The following is a 16,983-nucleotide window of genomic DNA, read 5'->3' as shown; positions in this document are numbered from 1 at the left end:
AGAACAGGTAGTACCGTCTCGTTTCTTAAAAATGCCCAAATTAATTGCCTTAATCTCATCTCTTCCTCAGCAATGATCACATCACCCCCCCTTATAAACAGCGGCTTCGAATCTTTATACCCCGTCCAAGAACTAGCCCAGGAAACCAGTGTGTTTGGTTTTTTTAACTCCTGTGTGATCACAGCTGAGTTTAAATTTCAGTTTAGAGTCAAAAGCTTTAGAACAGCTATAGAAATGTTTGTATTTTGTTTCTTTTCTGCGATGAGAACCCTTACTTGAGGTTGGCAAACGGATGTTTGCAATGTAAGTATTAAAGCAGCTTGGAAGTAGTAGCAGCCTGTAGTTGCTGGTGTCATGACAAGTATTCCTCTATTTGGATCTACTAGAAACCCATAATGGGATTTATTTGACCAAATAGAAACATTTTTATTTAAGTCAGTTGCCTAAGGCTCCTTCTGCCATCAGTGGAAGACTAAAGAACACGACCAGTGTACTCTGAGGTACAGTTCTTCTCATCCCAAACATGCGAAATGGATCAGATGAATTATAACCTAGAAGTACTCATTTCTTCTGGTGACTAATTTTGCCAACTTAGGATCCCTTTATCTATATTACATTCACCAAATTTTGAGCTCAGGTTTGAGTAAGTGCTACCCCTGCCATCAAATCAAGGAAATAAAAGCACTGGGAAAAAATAGTGTAACTGCTTTTGTTTTAACTTTATTCACTTAGATTGTTACAAAGCTACCTTAATCACAGTTCTTTCCAATCACTTACGGGATGGTGCAGCCTGTGTTCATGCTTTCCCTGCAATACTTTACAGTTCCAAAACTCCAAAGACTTCTGGAAGAAACTCAACTCAAACTTGGAGAGTGTGAAGTATGCAGAGCCACACTTGCATTACCACAATAATGTGCTCAGGAGGGAATGGCGCAACCTTTCAGAAGAGGTAGATATGCATCGCTGATATATGCATGCACTGAAATAGTCTCCAGAGCTGCCTCTAAAGTGGGTATTTTAAAGCTGAACGTGGAAGAGTTGGCTGTTTTTACATTAAGGATAAAGAAATGGGGATCTATCTGATCATGGGAAGTGAAGAGACTTGCAGTCAAGTGATTGCCTGTAAGTCACGCTCTGTTAAAATAGTGCGAGAAACAAAACAAAAGCAGAGCTTGCACATACCTGTATTGTCATCTAGGTTAATGTGAGCGCCTATGGGGATGGGTGTTTGGAAGGTGCATTGAAGCCCTGCTGCATTATTTCCATTCAAAAGGAAAACCAGCTTAATTTCCCATCTTGATTTTACGGGGGAGTATTTTAATTTGCCTTCTGCTCTGTTCTTTTGGGGATTTCTGTTTGTTTGCAATCAGAGAGAGGAGAGACCCACCATGGCCTATTTGAGGAACATTTTTGAAAATGCCAGAAAGTAAGTTCTGTTTTCTGTTGTATTCACCTTTTCTTGTTTGCTTGAAATGTGTTGAAGGATTTGATATTCCATTTACATTAATGAGGTAGCTGGTTAGATATCGTACTTTAAATAAGATTATCCAGCTGAAAATCAATTATTGGAATCCTTGTAATCACTACAGTGTGATCTCAACTATCCAGGCCTCTAGAGCTAGGAAAGGTATGGTAGATGTGAAGGTTTATTCTTATGCAGATAGAATTTTTTTAATGCTATGTAATATCTTTACCAAGTGCATTCACATGTACAGTTTTTGGATTTCTTTAGCTGTCTTTGAAAGATCAAAGTGTCATTTAAGTGTTTTAATAGCCTTATGCAGTCCTTCAGAGTAATGCATATGAAACATGCTGACCTTTGTTTCAAACCCCAGGGTGCTTTCTCATCTGAACACTTGGGATTCTGGTAAGTGAAACTTGTCTTGTTGTAGGCCTTAGCTGTAAGGTTTGCTAGAATATTTCCATCTAGCTGTTGTTGGCTAAAAGTAAATGGCAGTGTGTGTTTTCAGTACAGAAGAGTCTGAGGCATTAAGATGGGTGGTTACTAAATTAGAGGAACATGTTCTGACAGTAGTGGCAGGATCATACACTGACTAGGAAACCCTTGGAAAAAAGTTTCTACTTCATACTGGATCAAAACTTTCTCTGCCAAAGGATTTCTTCTTCAGGCTTTTTTCTCCTGGAGAAGGGTATCAATGATGCCATGTTACTCTTGAGTCTTGTCCTTTTAGAATCCTTTGCTACTCCAGAGCTTACATACAGTAAGAGATGATGGCTGGTGAAAAATGATGGTGTAGAGGAAGCAGACATAAAGAATTTCCCTAGGAGCAGGAGGATTTGCAGTGCTCAGTTCCTCTGTCACAAATGAGTAAAACTCAATTTAGTAGTAAATTATGTTCCTGCTGTTCACACATCAGTGGCCTCTATGTGCCCTGCTGCTGTGTGCCATGGAATTACGCTTATCTGAAGTGCTGCTCACTCCTTTCATTGCAAAGAATTTTCAGTGCATTCATTTCCAGCCCCTGGCACCAGTCAGCTGCACCACTGCTGGTTGTTGCTGTGGGCTCTGACTTTGAGGGGCCTTGTATCAACTTTGTGAGCCTCAGGTTCATGTTTTCCACTGATAAAGAAGTCATATGTTTAACTATTACTAGACAGTGTATCTTCCCTGTAGGTTTGTCTCCAAGTCTTTTAAAATCAAGCACCCCAGGTCTTTGTGCTGCTAAGTGGTGGAGTAAATATATTTCCATGTGAGCAAAGATGGCTGGGAAGACCTTTGTAAAACTTCAGAACTGGGGTCTGTAAAATATTGACTTATGCTACATGATGAAATAGGAAATTGTTTTTCTTCCTTTTTTAGTAGACAGGAAGTACTGATTAGGAAATACAGGGTATTAAATTTCAGTTGAATTTAGTTAGAAAAGTTTTGTTCTTTTACATAGTAGTCTGCAAGTCTGAATAACAGAAGCAGGCACACCATGGGAGAGAACCAGGAAAGTGGGAGGTGATTCTGTGGGTTATTTACTTTGTGTCTAGCCATTTCCTTGGAAAACAGTGCAGCTGTTTTAGCGTGTTTGTTTGTAAATGACAAGATCTAAATAGTCTATGCATGTGCACTGGTGTTACCAGAAGGTTCTTGGTGCCTCTTTGCTCTACTGAATCATCACACTGTGATACTCTTACTTAAATATCAAAGAACAATTAATGCAAGTGAGGTGTAAAGTGGTGTGACAGGCTTGTGTTCCCCTGTGTTAAGCACTTGAGGGAGAAGGTGGCAAATACAGGGTTATTTTCCATTCCTCAGTTCTCTTTTCCAGTCCTTGATTCTTCACTGTCTTAATTTTGTGAGTAGATCAAATCACAACTTCTGTTTGTTTGTGTATGTTTCTAAGTACTTTTGAAGCTGGCTGAAGTCTCATGGCATTTCTGTAGCATCATATCCTTGAATGATTCTTGCTCTGTTTATTTCAGAGGAAAGGCTAGTACCTCTCTTTCAAGAGGAAGATTATCAGCAGCAGTTGCTAATGGGACTGGTATGTGCTTTTGTCAGTGTGCACTAGAGGACGCACAGCCTCAACAAATGTAAAGAGTAAGCTTATGAGTTGCGGTGCTGAGTGGAAGCTCACTCAGAGTAGCTGTGGGACAAACATGGTATTTCTTAAGTTTCAAAGTTTATAGTCATGATGTCATAATATCATCTTAACAGGTCATAGGGGAAAAACAGCAATGGAAAGTTGATTTTTCAGAATGCATTTTCCCGGTACAACTTGGCTTTGGCTAGAAAGTGTTATTCCATCCTCCTGGAGTTCATCTTCATCTCTGTTATTTTTAGACTACTTTACGTCCTTGAAACATGTATAAGTGAATTTCCCACCTACTACTTTCCTCAAAGAGAAGATCACAGATCTTGCAACTTCAATCTAACACCCTTTTTACTGTCTCCTTTTCCTTCTGTGGCTGTTCTGAGGTCCCTTCCTCTTTTGCACTGTTTTCACTGATGATTTCTTTCTAAAGGATCTACCATCCTTATGCTTCTGGGTAATAAATCCAGTCTCAAATCTTTACCTGTCCTCCCTCTGTCTAAATACACATCTTTGCTTATCTCTTGTTCTGTTCTTACTAAACCCAAATAAAACTCTTCAGCATGCACAGGGAGGTCTCAGCACTGCATCTATGAAGAGCATGTCAACACTGTTCTGTCTGCTCAAATCTTAAGGCAAATTTTCATTCTTTGCATTCTTGTCCCCTTGTTTCTAAGTTCTGCCTCAATCTCTGAAGCTTCTCTACGTTCATTCCCTGCAGCTGATTCACACAGATCCAAACAGCAGGCCACTGCCATCCTTTATCTGTGCTTTCCTAATACCTATATTGCTGCCCTGGCATACTGAGATCAATTTGCTTGGTAACTCCTTGAGTCAGAAGTTTTTGCTTGCCTCAGTTTTACTCTGAGCTATGAAACAAATAATACTTCGTAGTAATTCTCAGCAAAGAACCGGCACAGACTTGAGCTGCAATCCAAAGTTACGTGAGGCCAGGGAATGTTTCAGAAAGGAGGGCGTAGGGAGTGGCACAGGCTGCATGATAACAAACACCTTATTTTAAAGACTTTACAATTAATGTTTAACCTGCAGTTGCCATTAGTCACTCAGGTTCTTGGGTTCTTGGCTGTTACCACTAGTTGTGCAAGTTTTCTCTGTCATAAAATCCCTCAGGTTTATTTGTATGTAATGAATACTTACATGCTTAGGGTTCTGTGTTCATGTTAAAATCCTTCTTTGACCCTGTAGGAGCAATTTCTAAGTAATAACAGGGTTACCTGCTGGGTTTGAACTATGACACCCCGTTTCCTTGGCTTGGCCCAGAGAGACGCCAGAGCTGTAACCTTTTTCTCTTCAATGTCATTGAAAGTTCAGCTTAGCACTCATTTTGCTGAGTTTGCACCAGTAACCATTCTGAATATTCACATCTGCTGTTGAATCTGGCGAGATTGTATTGAGCTTGGGATCTCGCTCTGAACTGGGGTTTTGTAACAGGGAAACGTTTTGTTGTGCTAATGTCGCTTGATCAGGCCTTGCACCTGCTGAGCCTGTCCCATCTTTCTAAAGATGCCCAGGGACACTGAATCGTTGGCTTTTTCTTCCTAGATGGTTGCTCAGCTAAAGGATCACCTTATGAGACATCTGCAGTATGTAGGAAAAAAGAAGATTGACCAAATAGTTCTGGATTACGTCGCAAACCTGGTTAGTTTGATTTCATAATCACTATTGTGAGCAAGCGTGTATTTGTTGGAGGGTAAGGTCTTCTGTATGTACTGTGTGTATGTAGCACATATTTGGTGGGAGGAGATAGCTTTTAAGATGGTCAACTCTGTTGCTTAATAGTATATATATTGGTAAAGGAAATGATACTTAAGAAGAGTTGTATTGGTCACTCAGAATACAGAAGAAACAGTTCTCTTTACAGCTTGTGCAGATATGGTCTACTCCCAGAAGTGAAAATGTGAACTCCTCCTGAAAGTTGAAAGAATGGTCTTTAGATCCATTTTGTTTGGTGTAGAATGCATTGCTGCATATCTTGAATAATGAAAGTGCCATCAGGGACTGATTAAAATGGGAACAGCATGGCATGGACCAAAGCTCTGTACCTGCAAACAGTGCTGAAAAAAAATACAAGTGGAATGTTTGTTCTCCTTCTGTTCCCTTTCCAGTTACCATTTGTTCATTCTTAATATACATGGAGATAAAAGACGCAAAAATGCCTGTGCGGCCTTGATCTGCAAGACTAAATTATTGCAGACTAAATTTTACAATCAAAGCAAGTCTCAGCCCTCCCCAGCAGCAAACTCTCAGGATTAGTTAATTTTTGTAGCATCACTAAAAGTAAGAATTCTTTCAACTCAATTTACAGTCTTCTCATTCTTAGAAAAGCTGCTATAGGCAAAGATAATGTGTCTTTCAAAATTGCTCCTGCCCTCTGGCTGGTGCATCTCAAGTGCAGCTTCAGAAATTATTTCATTGTTAGAGTTATGTTTCCCCTCATCCTAGTCAGAAACTCTTGCATCTTAAACTTTCCTATAGCCTAGATGTTTGGAATATCTTCGGGTGAAAGAATTGTTTTGGGTCTTCTGACAGTTTTCTGTAGCATCATCAACGTGTAGCTGAGCTACTGAGTAATGAAACACGCAGAGACTTGAAATGACTTGCTTGTCTGTTTGCCGTCATGAAATATTTTATTACATTCAGGAGCAAAGGAGTGGCTAAGAATAGGGCTCCACAGTGTGTAGCCACTGTGTAAATCAATTGCAGCTGAAGTCGAAGCAGCCAACACATTGGGAGCATTGATAGCTCCTTGTGAAAAAACAGAGTGGCTGATTGGTGTCAGAGAGCTGTGTGTGTTTGTATACAGAGAAGTAACATGGGGAAGTGTGAATGAAATGTCTCGGTGGGATTTCCCTTGTGTGCCCAGGAGTCTGCAGAGCCTGAGCATGCCTGGGTACCAGTCCCATGCCCCCTTGCCCCAGTGGTTGTTCGTATGGCCATATTCTCTCTTTCTTCTGCAGTCACTTAACCTTAGCTTTACTCTATGTCTGTTTCTCTCTATTCATTTCAGTGGGGCAGGAAAGGGGGGAAATAACTTACAGAAGCAGCATGACATTTGCTGCTCTGACAGCAAGTGAAAGGGGAGGCAGAATGAACAGACAGCCTCGGTAGAAACTATTGAAATTGCTCTGAAAGCTGCTGCAGTGGCTGCACCTTTTTCGCTGATGTCTGTGGCTGGCTGTCGTCTGATGTGGTCTCAACTGCGGAGGTACAGAAGACACACACCGTTTGGATTTGAATTTCCTCAGAACTGCTTCATACGCCCTGCACAGGAGAGGATCTGGAAGAAAGCAAGGCTGTGTCTCACTCCCTTTTCTCTTTTGCTGCTGATTCTTTTCTTTGGTTGCTTCCATGTCTTTACTGTAGAAACATCCACAGGAGCTGAGCATTTGTGGCTCCAAATGATTGTAGTGGAACTTCAGGCTACTCAGCATCAATGCCTGAAAATGTAGATGTTTCAGGGTGGCAGGTTCTTTGCAAATGTCAGCCTAGGCCCTACTACATGCACTGTCTTGCTGCTGGCCAGGTATTCTCTCCTAATTTAGAGCACTCCAAGGAAATGGTTCCTGATACTTGCACAGAAAACACTCATTTTGTACGTCTTTGTTACTAAGTGAAAAATGGCTTGGCCGTGGAGCTGTAGGTCAGGCTCTTGGCTCCCAAGAGACCCGCTGCTGGCCTTGGCGAGGAAGCTGCCTGTGCTGCCTCTATAAACCAGATGATGTTTCCTTTCTCTCATGCCCATTAAGCTGTATGTTATGTACTGGGAAAAGTCTGAGTCATGGCTTCTCTTTCTGTACGTATTTTGTTTGATGTCCATTGTAGATGGTAGGTGCTGATGTCCAAAGTGGGTTGATGAGGGTGTCTGGTCACAAGCATGCCTATATTTAAGGTTTAAGTATGTTGACTGTGATTTAGGAAGTTGCCATCTTTCTATACCCTCTGAAAGCTGTAGTTTGCTGTGTTGTTAAGCACAGAATACTGATTGTGGAGTATCATACCCATGAAAACAATGTAGCAGAAATAATAAGGGTGACTTCAGAGTCTGTAAGAACCTTCCCTTCACCTCAACACTGATCTTCAGACTCAGCTGTAGCTCCTGATGCAGAGGTCTTAGCTGCACCCTGTGTGCTGGCTGGAGATGAAAGTCATTCCAGCAGCATGTGCAGTTGTTGTGACCCTTCTCTGAAAACTGGAAATCACTCATTTCTTGGAAAATGAGTGGGGAAAACTTGCCATACTCCAGAGAGATTAAACTGGAGCTTTCCACTGCATCCAGGAAGTATGAAGATGGAAAGTATTAAGTGGTTATTCTGCATCAGATAGCCGCACAAGGCTGGGTGAAGTGGTGGAGGGAGAAGATGCTACCTTGTAGAGCTTTCTGGCCAAAGTACAGTGAAGAGCACTCGGGAGCAACTGAAGATCAGTATTTCCGTTCTTGCCTCTGCATAGGAACCTCTCCTCTCCCGTGTGTCCTGTTTCTCTGTTGCTTAGAGCCTGGGACAAGTTAGAGTTTGGGAGGGGGCAGGGCCTATGAGGAGAAAAGAGAGTGGGGGAAAAAGGATTCCTAGATTCTGGACATCTTGGTGGGGGAAAGGGGGTTTGTAACTTCTCATGACACCTCTCTGCTAAAGAGGGTTCAGACCTGCTTCCTGAGAGTTCCCTGGGACATACAGATTAGTGCACTTTGAGGTCCAGAGATAAAAGGGGTAGAGGAAGCGTCTCAGTTCTGTTAGTGAGATACAGAAGTGGTTACACATGAAAACTATGAAGGGCTGGCTCGAGGAAGCTAGTTCAACTCTCTTGTGTGGTTTCTGTCCGTCAGGTGCAGAAGCTTAGAAGGCCCAAGTGAGAGCAGGGCTTATGACTTTTGTATGCTGACAGTCGGTGCTGGGAGCACAGAGAAGCAATAATATGGGCTGAGGGATTGTTTTACTTCACTAAGGACAAAAAGGGACTCAGTAGAGGAAAGGGAGGAAAGGCATTTGCTTGTCTCAACTTTCCTCCTTGCCAGGACTAGATTGGTGATTTCTCCAGCAGACTTTTCTCAGCAAACTGAGTATTTTGCTGTCTTCAACATCATCCAGTTTTGTTTGGGCCCTTGGGACCTTTCCTTGCCAAATGGGACATGCAGTGTTTGCTTTCATGGCAAACAGGTCTTTGAGAAGTTGGTGCAAGTGCGTGAGATCAGTTGATCCCCAAGAAGCACGGATGTGTTAAGATATTGTATGTCTTGCACAATGCTTGGATGAACTGAAATTTAATTTAAACCTTAAAAAAGGCAGTTCAGTTACAATTCAAATTTTTACCAATTTTACATTTTGTGTCTCTAGGGAAAAAAACAACCCAAAGATAAATACTGGAGTCTTAGTCTCATCAGGAGTTTTGAACATAAAGTGGTGTATGAAGTGAGTGAAGGCCAGGTACCTGCTGTACACAGGCTCCTAGAAACATTCTGTCTTCTTTTTTTCCTTGCAGCTGAATCTGGTGCATCAAATAATGAAAGAAGTTTGGAGAAGGCACCATCTTCATTCCTGCATCTTCTGCTTGTGAGCAAGTAATTTGTTAATGTTTTAAAATACGGGCGTATTAGTTTTGGTCTTCAACAGCACTACTTGCTTGAACAGTCGGCGCTTACTCTACTGTGAATGTCAGTATGACTGTCACGTACTCCTCTTAATGAGCCTGCTAGCCCTCTCTGAGCCAACAGTAGTGTTAATTGCATAGGGTGTCGTACAGCTGGAGTGCAAAGTTGCTGAGTTCTCAGTGGTCTGAGGCAGGGAAGTGGGTGTTAAATGCCTGTAAAAGCCAGGTCACTTACACCAGCACTCAAAATATTTCACCTGTTGCTGTTGATACCAGCTACTGCTGAGACTTGCAAATATGTAGGAACGAGGGGAGGAGGAAGGGGACATCACAGAGACTGTGTATGTCAACACTGAACAGCTAGTGCTGCTAGGTGACAGACACCTGAGTAGACTAGATAGTATCTCATGGCAACTCAACCAAAGTGTACATGTAGTACCACACCATAACCATATCTCCTCGAGAGTGCAGGCATTTCAGGTTCCTAATGTGTTACTGCTTTGTTAAATACAGCAATGAGAGAGGAAGTGCGGGAGAGTTTGCAGTGTTCCACATCATGAGTCGGATTCTGGAAGCTGCAAATGGCATGTGCCTACCTTTACCTCCTGGTAAGTCTTGCGTTTTGCCTTTTAATGGTAAGTGAGGAGAGCAGTGCTAGGAATTCCTCCCAGAGGAGCACAAGTTGCAGCACGTGTCAAATTAGCTTTGGCAGTATTGAAATCTATTCAAAACAGTTACAAAGGGGAAGAGCGTCATGAACACATGCAAGTGTAATGAAAGAAAACGGAATAGTTTCTATGAATAGAAACAACAAAGGTTGTCTCTAAATAAAGGTTTAGTTCTGTTTTCAGCTTCCACTGGAATGCTTGGGCATAGTCTCAGTTTAGAATGAAGATTTAGACTTTCCTTTTAAAAGAAAAGAATATACTTTTCTTAGACAAACTAGACTTTAGTATCAAGAGCTGCAAGGGAAAATCCTATCCTGGGGCAAAGAGAATGGTTTATCTCAAGCGGTTGCCCTGATAATGTTTTTCAGTTCTATGCTGTGAAAGGATTACCTCCAGCCTTGAGGGAAGTGCTGTTCTTGATAGCACTTTCATTTCCTAGAGCTCCTCATAATCCCTTAGAGCCTTTTCAAAGCATGAGCTTATTTCTGTTAGGGAAAGGCTTCTTAATGCTTTCTGATTCAGTCTGAATCTTTCAAGTTTGGATTTCCTGATCTGTCTTCAGTCTTTGAAGCTGCTTGTGGTTTGAGATTGTCCTTCAGACTTGCACTGTGGGGGCACAAATACTGCCATGTGATGGTGTCACCTGATGACAAGACCACCATCTGCCTGATGTGTGGGGATGTGTGAGGGGCAGCCACATACTGAGGGTGGTGAGGCCTCAGGTGTTGATTAATTAGGAGGAAAGAGGGAGATAAAAGTCAAAATAATAGAACAGTTCAGATATAAGGCAACAGCCTGGAGATGTTTAGTGACTGTGCATGACTGTAATAATGACTATTTTCAGTCCCCTTGGCTTTCCTCTTTCTGACAGGACTGTACTAGAGAGGACTTAAAGGATGCCTAAATAAGACTACATGACTTTGATAAACTGATTCCTCACCAACTAGCAGCAGTCAAGGAGAGAGTGGTGGTTTTACCTACAGTAATTCCAGTCTCTAATACAGACTTAGGAAAACAATAGGTATTGTTGTACCAAACAAGTTGGTTTCTCTTTCACAGGTTTTCACACTCTGCACTTGGGGCTTGGTGTTCGATGTCTTCCTCTGCACACCCTCCTGCACTACATTGATAATGGAGTCTTGCATTTGACAGAAACCTGTGTCAGGAAATTGCTGAAAGGTACAGTGAGTTTCATGTGTTCATTTGTTCCCAGCCAGCTAACTGGAGTGATGTCCCTTCAGCCATTCAAACGCAGACACAGTATTTACCACCCAGGAGACTGCTATTTTCAGTGTTGTTTTAGTGAGCACTGTAGCTGATGGTGTTGCCCAGCTGAAAGGAGAAAATTAGAGCTCAGACACCATGATTGCACTTTTCCATAGCAGACAAAGAAATACCTGTCTGGGGAGAATTTCAGCTTATAGTTTTTCCACTTGGGACTTCTATGAAAGTGAATACTGAAGATCACCATATAATTTGTTTGGGGATTTCTGTGACTCCATGGAAATGCACACCTATGTTTAAGGAGGTTAGTGTGCTATCCAGTCCTCAGTTTTTGCTTTAACTGTGTTTGGAACAAGAGGAGCAGGCCTGTCAGTCTGACCTCAGTGCCAGGGAAGGTTATGGAGCAGTTGAAGATGTCCTTGCTCATTGCAGGGGGGTTGGACTAGATGACCTTTAAAGAGTCCTTCCAACCCAAGCTATTCTATGAGTCTATGATCCAGTTGCCTTTTCTAGATCAGAAGGGAGGAAGAGGAAACTGTAGCCTATTTCCCAGGATGCAGCATGAACAGGAACAGATACTCCAGCAGGAATGCCTTTCATCATAGCTGCAGCCACATTCCAGTGTTTCTCCAGTGTTCAAGAAAATATGTTCACACACTATGCTGTCTGAATCTGTGCCTGGTCTTGATAAAATAAGTATAAATATGGCGAGTTCTATGTAGTCAAAACACATTGGAATTACTGTATAAATTGTTACATAGAAGGGTGCAGTTACATACAAATACACAGAAAAACATTTATGTAAATGATACAAACATGACCGACACTCCTGTTAGCCCTTACTTAAAATTAACATTTTCATTTCGTTACAGAGGTGTTTTTGGAGTGCCTTCAGTGAAAGTGGAAAGTCTTAGTCTTGTGGGGTTTTGGTTTATTTGTGTTTGTCTTGTAGATCTGGACGACACTGAGAAGAACGAAAAGCTGAAGTTCAGTATTGTCACGAGGCTTCCCGAGGTAACTAATGACTTTGGATGTTGTTTCTTGGATTTTGGAGCTTGTAGGCAGCTCCTCCCTGTGCATAGGATCAAGCTGATGCAACCTCTGTCTGCTGCTTGTGACCTGCAGGGTACCCTGATAACTTCAACTGCACATTTGTCCATAGTGTTTTACAGTGTCTCCAGTACCCTGCAGGAGTCAGACAAGACTGACACTGTTCTGCAGATTACTCATCTCCATAAAGCAATAGGGGGTTAATGGGGTTTAAAGAAGATTTATGAGGGGGGTTGTAGTTTTTAGCATCTGCAAATGCCTTTCTCACTCGTGACCTCAGCATTTGGTTTTATACATTGAATCAAATGTGTTCAAAAGCTGGTACGGTAAAAGCTGTAAAATCTGATTGTACCACAGCACTGTGGTGGGATTCAATTACAACATCTCCCCCTCTGTGAAATCTCCCACCTCACCTGCTGAAGTGACTCAGAACTAATTCCTAGTGCTCCATTAAAAGTTCCAACAGAATGGGAAGCTGACTTTTCCCCTTTTGCTCACAGTGCACACCACAGTGCTGCAGAGGAGGCACAACAGGCAGTGAGCAGAGGAACACCAGGGATTCCCCCTTGGGGAGGGCCTTGCTGTAGAACAGGCTTTTCTCAACATAAGTTACTTATTGTTTGCTTATTATGGGCTGTCCATATAGTTCACATGCCCAGAAGTGCCGCTTTGGTTTTCCTCGAACAAGGGCTTCTTTATTTGGCAGCAGTTTTGAGAAGGGGTGGGGAAGGATTGCTCCACAGGAGGTTCCTTGTCCTCTGTGTCTTGTTTTGGGCAGGGGTGGGTGAGCTGGGGTCAGTGTGGGGCCTCTCTGAGCTGCCAGCCCCAGGCCTGGTGGGCTGAGAGCACCATTCCAACCGTGCTTTGCTGCCAAGGGCTGAGCTGCGAGTGCTGCAGGGGACATGTACTGCTTGTTACATAGGCACAGCGGACTCTGTGCCCCATTATATCTATTTGCAGCTTTGGGAAAAAATGCAGAGGGTAGTTTGTTCGCCAGAAAGGACACTTTGGGGTGACTTGGGCTATTTTGAGCAGTCAGCATTCAGTAGATGACTTCAGTGGCATCAGAAGCAAGTATTTAAGCACTATTGAAACTGTACATGAGCTCTTCCAGTAGTCTGTAACAACTAAAAGTAAAGGAAACTCGCAGAAGATGGAGCTCATTTCACAATGTGTTCATATTTTTTTGCTCATTGGTTAGGATTAGAAGCTTTGGGACATCTGGGTTTGAGTCTGTTTTGCCTTTGGGAATGGGAATTAGTGGTATCCGTTCCCAGAATGAGGTCCTAAATAATGGGATGCAAACGATGTTCCTAGTATCTATCCGTGTTGGCATTCTGCTTTTGTAGCTTTCCTTAGGCTGAGCCCAAGAAGCCCCATTCTTGAAGGAGCACTGAGGGATGGGGCACCGGTGGTGTTCTTTGGGAGAAGACTGGATCTAAGCCAGAGAGTCACAGTAAAGGATAAACAGTCATTTTAAGCACCTATTAATGTTTAAGTACACATGCAAAGTGAGACAGAGGTAATGAGACACACCAGTTGATAGAAACTTACTGTGTAGCTCCGAGGGTACCGAGCAGCAAGGTTTGGGTTGTTTCCCACATTTTGAAAGCATGTTGTAACCTCTCAGTTACTGCCTATAAAAGAAAGGCCCCATGGCTAAAAGTGATGTCGCAGCTTGTCATCACTGTCTGAAAGCAAAGAATCTGTGTTATAGCTTGGATTTGACTTGGGTTTTTCCCTCCCTTTCTCCCTCCCAAGTTTCCCCTGTCCCATGTTTATGTTCTCAGGTTTGGGGGTTTGTTTTTGCTTACTAGGCTCTTGGTCAGAAAGTCCGACAGGTTTGGAATCATCCAGTCAATGCTAACCTAACAGCACGGAAATATGTGAAGCTCTTGCTTGAGAAGCTGGAGAACAGGCAGGTGAGAGCCCATTCTTTAATCCTTTGCCTTGACAGCGTTGAGGTTCCTGACCTTTCCTTAAACTGCAGCACACTCGAGGTAACACTGAAACTTGGTACTGTGCGACTCTGAATTAATCTGACATATTCTCCCTTACAGTGTATCAGGTTTGTCCCTGAGAGACTCTCGGTCCCTGTAGAGTTTTTGCCACTTAACTACCTGACCAGTATGTTGGCAGAGATAGAGAATCAAGGTAACGTTAATTCTGTACTTTGGAAGACCAGTAATTGTTACTTTTGATGATCACACTTGGCAGTACCCTGACTGTATTGACATAACCGAGTTCTACAACTGCAGTGATGCCCAGACGTGTAGGTTTGGTTGTCTTTCTGCTGATGGGAATTGTCAGGAGGCTTCTTCACCGCACATCCTCTGTGTGTTGGCTCTGTGATCCAGTTGGCAAACTTGCATTTTTGAGAACATGTGTAGTGAATTGTGGTTCATGTACAGCATGATGGTAGCTGTTATTCTGTGTTCACATGGGGAGCAGGGCTTGTTCCTTTTTTATACACTCTGGTGGTTAAGAGGCAGCCCAGATCAGATCTGCCACCTCAGAAAAGAGCACCCACACCACTAAAATAGGAGGTGCTCTGAAGTAATATTTTCATCTCAAAGCTGTTCCTGTTTGTGAAATACGGTTGGTTTGGGCACTTGCTTCAGACAGTGAACATCAGCATCTGAAGACTTTGAATTCTACTGAAAAAGCAAGGTGTGCTAAGGGAAGCACTGTGCTGTTTGTCGTTACTGGCTGTGCCTGTACTAATAAGCAAAATAAGGTCAGGATAAGGACCTATAGGGTAAAACAAGATTGTCCATGTATGGATATATTCATATTCCTTTTTGGGAAGGAAAAAGAGGTACAAGTATATGGGAATGTGCTCTGGTCCTTGCTATGTACTAGCACTATCTTGGCCACTGTGCTTAAATCTTGTTTTGGATCTCCTGTGTAGAATTCATGTGGAAATCCCTGGCAGCCCCAGAGGGGCTCTGGGTTTGCTCTCTATGAGTTATCATTTACTTAACCACACTGACAGGGTTTTTTTTTTTTTGCCATGGTGAGCATCCAAACAGCTCTCTGAAAGCTGTAGGTATTCTGTGTAAGTGAAAGCACAGATCCACCTATTACCTCATCTGTTGTAGATGATGTTTATAACTGACTGCAGGGCTGAGGGTATGACAGCACTTACAATGGTGTAAATACTGACTCTCTCATGATGCTTCTCTAGGTGTGCAGCCACATGAGAAACAAGACCACGTCAATGTAAGATTTGTGGAGGAAACAGCACTCAAACACACTATGATGCTTTTGGGTCTCAAATATTCCTGAAGTCGCCCCTGTTGAAGGCTGCCCAGCTGTGGGTCTCATCAGAAGTACTCACACAGAACCCAGTGTGCAATCAGTTTTTTCTTTGAGACTTAAATGTCATGTTGTTTCCCAGGTCACCTGCAGTTTTGGGTAGCCACCGTTATAGACATAAGCTACTCAAAGCAGTGTTTGGTCCAGTGTATTAATGGTGCAATTACTGACTTTGAGATACACCTTACAGAAATGCATCTGACACAAGCCTAGGACTGAAATATGTCTGTGGTTTTGTTTTGAAGTGGTCAATAAGTGGAACTACAGCAGGTATCAAAACATGCTGTGACAATTGGTATCAGTGTCAGTTAATTAACCAGCTAGACAGTCCTGTGAAAGGTCGTCCAGTTGTCTTGTACTGTAACAAGAGGCCAGTAACTGTTTACTCATTTAGATGAATAAAACTATTTCTTGGTGTGATTATGTAAAGCAGGTAAGAATAACAAATGATGAATCAGTTCTTGTATATAACGCATCAGTCAGTAATGATGTGTTCAGCCCTCGTGGTGGCTGTGTGTTACCATATGGTACTGCTGCCTTTGGAGCTGGGTTCTAATATATTCAGTTTTATAATTAGCACAAAATATAATCTCTTTAAAGAGCACGAGACATGGTTCTGTTGTTTGTTGGTTTGTTAAGAAGACAGTCTGGGTTATTCCTGCTTCAGGTAAAGGCAAACCCACTCATGGGATTGCTTTTGCTCAGGGACCCGGATATACTTGGTGGGTAATGCAGGAAGATGGGGAAGTCCGATGTATACCTCAAGGGGATTTGATTTTAGGGGAAAACAGCCAATGAACTTAATTGTATGCTGTTGCCTGCTATGTAATACTTTTATAGCCCATCAACTAGATGTCAGGTCACCAGCAACTGGCGGTGACTTCCCTCCAACCATCATCCCAACAGAGAATGAACTTTGCTAGAACCAGATGAGTTCTGCAGTAAAGGAATGATCAGCATCAGCAGGCAACGATCCAACACTGCACACAGCCTCTCCTGCCCCGAAAGACTGTTACAAGGGATGGAATCTGACATCGTGGACCGAATGGACTCAGCAGCTTTATAGGGATTGGTCCATGCACTAAGGAATGATTTCTCTGTGTGTGTGTGTGTGGATGTATATGAAAGAGCGATGGTATACTGAAAATGTAGGGTCTGGGCATGACGTGAATGGTATGGAATAAGGGGTGGATACTGTCCTGGGCTCAGCAGTAGCAGTCATTTTTCTCCTTCTTACTAGCTGGTGCAGTGCTGTGGTTTTGACTTTCAGCCTGGGAACAGTGCTGGTAACACCGATGGTTTTAGTTGTTTCTCAGTAATGTTTGGTCTGGCCAAGGACTTTCTGAGCCTCATGCTCTGCCAGGGAGGAGGGGAAGCCGGGAGGAAGCAGAGACAGGACACCTGACCCAAACTGACCAAAGAGGTATTCCATACCACAGCACGTCATGCCCAGGATGCAACTGAGAGTTATGCAGAAGGGCTGGCTCACTGCTTAGTCAGGCTTGGTATTAATGGGTGGTACTGTATTCTCTTCCCTTGTTATTTCCCTTATCATTATTATCATTGGTGACAGCAGC

At 42.7% G+C, this 16,983-nt stretch overlaps 1 protein-coding gene across 2 annotated transcripts in view; it reads left to right on the top strand.

Moving 5' to 3' along the window:
- The window catches only part of GSAP (gamma-secretase activating protein), a 47,036-nt gene extending 31,023 nt beyond the window's left edge, over positions 1 to 16,013 (top strand). For both annotated transcript variants that reach the window (XM_065666787.1, XM_065666797.1), the window contains exons 20-31: positions 824 to 949; positions 1,371 to 1,426; positions 1,836 to 1,867; positions 3,433 to 3,494; positions 5,106 to 5,201; positions 9,039 to 9,109; positions 9,660 to 9,754; positions 10,874 to 10,993; positions 11,991 to 12,052; positions 13,906 to 14,010; positions 14,149 to 14,242; positions 15,276 to 16,013. In XM_065666787.1, the coding sequence (XP_065522859.1) occupies positions 824 to 949; positions 1,371 to 1,426; positions 1,836 to 1,867; positions 3,433 to 3,494; positions 5,106 to 5,201; positions 9,039 to 9,109; positions 9,660 to 9,754; positions 10,874 to 10,993; positions 11,991 to 12,052; positions 13,906 to 14,010; positions 14,149 to 14,242; positions 15,276 to 15,376 (1,020 nt within the window). In that variant the 3' untranslated portion in view covers positions 15,377 to 16,013. The remainder of the gene's footprint in view (positions 1 to 823; positions 950 to 1,370; positions 1,427 to 1,835; positions 1,868 to 3,432; positions 3,495 to 5,105; positions 5,202 to 9,038; positions 9,110 to 9,659; positions 9,755 to 10,873; positions 10,994 to 11,990; positions 12,053 to 13,905; positions 14,011 to 14,148; positions 14,243 to 15,275) is intronic.
- The last annotated feature ends 970 nt before the right edge of the window (positions 16,014 to 16,983 follow it).

The sequence above is a fragment of the Lathamus discolor genome, chromosome 1 (genome assembly GCF_037157495.1).
Source record: "Lathamus discolor isolate bLatDis1 chromosome 1, bLatDis1.hap1, whole genome shotgun sequence".
NCBI classification, from domain to species: domain Eukaryota; kingdom Metazoa; phylum Chordata; class Aves; order Psittaciformes; family Psittacidae; genus Lathamus; species Lathamus discolor.
The sequence above is the reverse complement of the archived record's forward strand: the minus strand, read 5'-3'. Positions and strand labels throughout refer to the sequence as shown.